This window comes from Quercus suber, unplaced genomic scaffold, assembly GCF_002906115.3.
Source record: "Quercus suber isolate HL8 unplaced genomic scaffold, Cork oak 2.0 scaffold_292, whole genome shotgun sequence".
NCBI lineage: Eukaryota > Viridiplantae > Streptophyta > Magnoliopsida > Fagales > Fagaceae > Quercus > Quercus suber.
Window position 1 is genome coordinate 364,189 of NW_027069748.1, and position 3,798 is coordinate 367,986.

Genomic DNA, 3,798 nt, shown 5'->3' on the forward strand with positions numbered 1-3,798 from the left:
TGATCCAACCCATAAACCATGGCCCATGGATCGTCCACATGGATTATCTGATAAGTAAGTTTAAATTTAAACTAACTGATATTGGTATGAGTTATCAATATTAGTAGTGGGATAATTTAAACTTAATAGATATTGATATGGGTTATCAATATCAGTGGTGGAGTAATTTGAAACTTAAAAGATGAGATATTTTAGGGATCACATATATCTGATAGTAAGTGAATCTCTACTAGTATTTAAATACTCCTACATCAGTCAGATATAGGTTAGACACAGTGAGTGAACATACGTATAGTTTTGAGTGCTCTCTCAAAATAAGCCATCTCTCTGGGACATCATCTACTGTTCCTTAGAATTTGGAGTGTGAAAAATAGGAGAGACTCTAATAGCCTTTCCTACGACTTGGAGGTGTTCCACAAAGGAGATCGTGAGGAGTTCGTAAAGCAAGCAAAGAGAAAGATCCGGCAATTTGGTGATCTGTTCCACCAAAGATATGTGTCTACATGACCTCTAGTAAAGTATATATGTTTTTTTTAACAGTTCTTTTCAACTCCTCCATTTATTATTGGAGGAACATCATTTTCCTATATATATGGCCAAAGAATTTATTTATAAATATAGCCACATATTGTTTGGTACCACAAAGTGAATTTCTTAATTTGCGTCTCTTATTACAGAAGGAATGGAGAGATAGGAAAGACAAGTTCAAGAAAAAGGTCAGCAGATGTTTGAGAAAATCACAAGAAGCAGGCCACCAATGCCTCTTCTCTGCTTGTGGGTGCCAGGGGGGTCTTAAACTATGTACCAAGCCATCAAAGTTCTCGCACCCGTTTGTTTAGTTCTTCTGTTTTATCTAAGAATGGTCGAATTGTATGACTTGGAACATTTATGTAATTCAAAAATGCTTTAGTTAGTGTTTGATGACAAGCATTCTTGTTCAATACTTAATGTCATCTACTCGAGTAACTTTGGGATTTTTACTAGGTGTGGACTTTGGTCAGGACCATATTTGGAATGGTTTTTTGTTTGGTTGCGTATGTCAACATGGCAAAGTCTGTAGACAAACCAGCAAAACTGAGAGGAGTTTGAATAAAAGTCCAGCCAAAAAAAAAAAAAAAGAAACACACTGGCTGATGTTAAAATAGAAGTCTATTGGTGTCTTGGTGATCGCACTTTTGGTTTCTTTGAAGTTTGAACATCATTTCCAAATTTCACTTTGCACATTGAGTTGAATCTGACTGTGAGGAGTTTGAATCTGGTAGTACAAAACCAAAGCGGTAGCCAGTAGGAGTTTGAATCTGTTGTAAGAGGGAAGAGGTGAAATAGTGAAAGAGGCAGAGGGCTTTTGCAACTCCATTGATTACAATCTATGGTTTGGCTGACCGTGAGAAAATGAAGAGGAGAGGTCTGCGATCTGGGTAACTCGTCTAACACTACGCTTGATCCATGTAATCTCACTTGAACGAGATTTTTTTTTTTTTTTTTTTGCTCCAGTTATTTCACCTCTCAACCAATTACAAATTAATCCATAAAAAATACAAATTACAATGAAATATAGTAAAAAGTTAATACAAGGAAATATGGAATGGAATATGCCATCACAGTAAATTCCTACCATATTCAACGTATTTTTTCAGCTTAATAAATCAATAAAAATAAATTTTCCTAAATGAGCATTCCTCCAACCTAGATTTTGAACCTATCGAGCTACCAGAACACCATTCAAGGCCAATTAACAAACATATTTGGCTTGATAGGTTCTCCCTCACAGAGAGCCAACTTGTTTCAATTAAAAATAAAAGGTGATAGCTTATGTAGTAGTTGTTAAATTACACATCCAAGTTTGGATGCCACACACATTGTAAAGAGAGAAAGGAACAGACAGGATCCACCAAAAGAGGAGAGAATAATGAATCAAGCATGTGCAAGCAAAGATTGCTTTATGAAAGGAAAAAGGAGGAAAAAATTGTTCTTTGCTTCAACTTGCAGTCCAATTCGCATATGCATACCACTTTCAAAGAATAAAGTTTTTTTTTTTAAAAAAAAAAAAAAAAAAAAAAAACCACATCTCCCTTAACCAATAACCAACAAAGAATACTAATAACATTAACCGTTAATTTTGGTAGTAGAAACAAGTGGTTTCATTTCATCCATTAATTCATTGCCAAAATCCTAACATAGAGGTGACAAAGCCGTTTCAAATCCATTAACTTTTCCCCTACACAACAATCAACAAAAATTAACAAAAAATAAGCAAGATCCTAAAACCAGCTTACATACAAAATGAAAACCAAGCATCTAAATTTAGGCTAAAGACTAAGCTAAGCCTTCTTGGGTGACTTGACAGCCTGCTTGGAAGGAGACTTGGGCTCTTTGGTAGCCTTCTCAGTCTTCTTTGGCAACAAAACAGGGTTGATATTAGGAAGGACCCCACCATGAGCTATAGTAACACCAGCAAGCAATTTTCCAAGCTCTTCATCATTCCTCACAGCTAGCAACACATGCCTTGGGATAATCCTAGTCTTCTTGTTGTCACGAGCTGCATTTCCAGCCAACTCCAACACCTGTTAAAAGAAAACCCAAATTAGATACAACCCAACAAAAATTAAGACTAAAAAAGCAAAACCCAGAACGCAAACACGGATCAGAGAAAGAATAAGAGGCTTAAAAGGGGGTTGTTGTTGTTTTTGTTACCTCAGCAGCAAGGTACTCAAGCACAGCAGCCATGTAAACAGGGGCACCTGATCCACAACGTTGGGCATACCTTCCCTTCTTAAGGTACCGGCCTATCCTACCGACTGGGAATTGCAAACCAGCTTTGACGGACCGGGTAACCGACTTCTTCCTTGAGCCACTACCTTTTCTTCCACCGGCGCCTTTCTTATCCATTCTAAGAGACAAAAACACAAACACCTACCGGGCAAGACTGAAACGAAAACTGTAGAGAATGAATGATTGAGGTTTGAGAGGTAAAGTGTGTGACAGAGAGAGTTGATATGAAGTAAGGATTGACTTGGCGTGGCTTTATAGATGGGTGTGTAGTGCAAGAAGCATTGAGGGTTGTAAGGATTAGGGAGTCAAGGAGTATGGACCGTTGGATTTAGGGCTTTTCTACAGATATGGGTCTTCGTGCCGCGATCCGTGTCATTTGAAATGGACCAATGGGGAGCGAGTTTAAAAGTTTTTGAAAATTTTCTGTGCGCTGGGAAAGGACACGGTATGAAGTTTTTGAGGACCTCCGCCAAACTTTTTTCAATTTCCCGCTTCAGTTTCACTGTGTCTTTTGTCTTTTTGTTTTTAAAGATTTTTTTTTTGTCATATAAGTAATTCTAACTTTACATCAAATATCACAATTTTTACTACAACTATCTTACATGATAAATTCTGATTAACTATATATTACTTTCATATAGATTTACCATTTTTTTCTCATCTTTCACAATTTGTCATGTGGACAATTGTAACAAAAATTATGGTCCTAAAATTTCTTTTTTTATTTATTTATGTCAATAACAAATACAAGAGTGATTTTAAAAATTATTTTCTAATGAAAAATATTTTTTTATATAAAATAGAAATTTCACTCTAACCTAATCTAAGTGTATATGAGCCCGTTTAGTATGGGTGTTTAAATAATAGTTTTTAGTGTTTAAACATTTATACACGTATTTTCACAACATTTTTTAACCCACACGTATTTCCACAACACTTAAACAACGATATTAGAAATCTCTAACCAAACAAGTCCTATGTGTATAAAGCTCCCTCCTGGAGACTTGGACTCCAGCTCTTCCCTTC

General features: G+C 36.1%; 1 protein-coding gene across 1 annotated transcript; it reads right to left on the reverse strand.

The window, feature by feature from the left end:
• Positions 1 to 2,117: 2,117 nt before the first annotated feature.
• On the reverse strand, positions 2,118 to 3,024 carry LOC111983078 (probable histone H2A.2). The gene is made up of 2 exons (XM_024014734.2): positions 2,695 to 3,024; positions 2,118 to 2,564 (listed from the first exon to the last, which is right to left on the reverse strand). Exons 1-2 carry the CDS (start codon positions 2,887 to 2,889, stop codon positions 2,322 to 2,324), a joined length of 438 nt encoding a protein of 145 aa, XP_023870502.1. The 5' UTR covers positions 2,890 to 3,024; the 3' UTR covers positions 2,118 to 2,321.
• Between the last annotated feature and the right edge of the window lie 774 nt (positions 3,025 to 3,798).

Coding starts and splice junctions, on each gene's coding strand:
- LOC111983078 (XM_024014734.2), bottom strand. CDS start 2,889: ATGGATAAGAAAGGCGCCGGTGGAAGAAAAGGTAGTGGCTCAAGGAAG. Junction 2,565..2,694: donor TTGAGTACCTTGCTGCTGAG/GTAACAAAAACA, acceptor TTCTTTTAACAG/GTGTTGGAGTTGGCTGGAAA.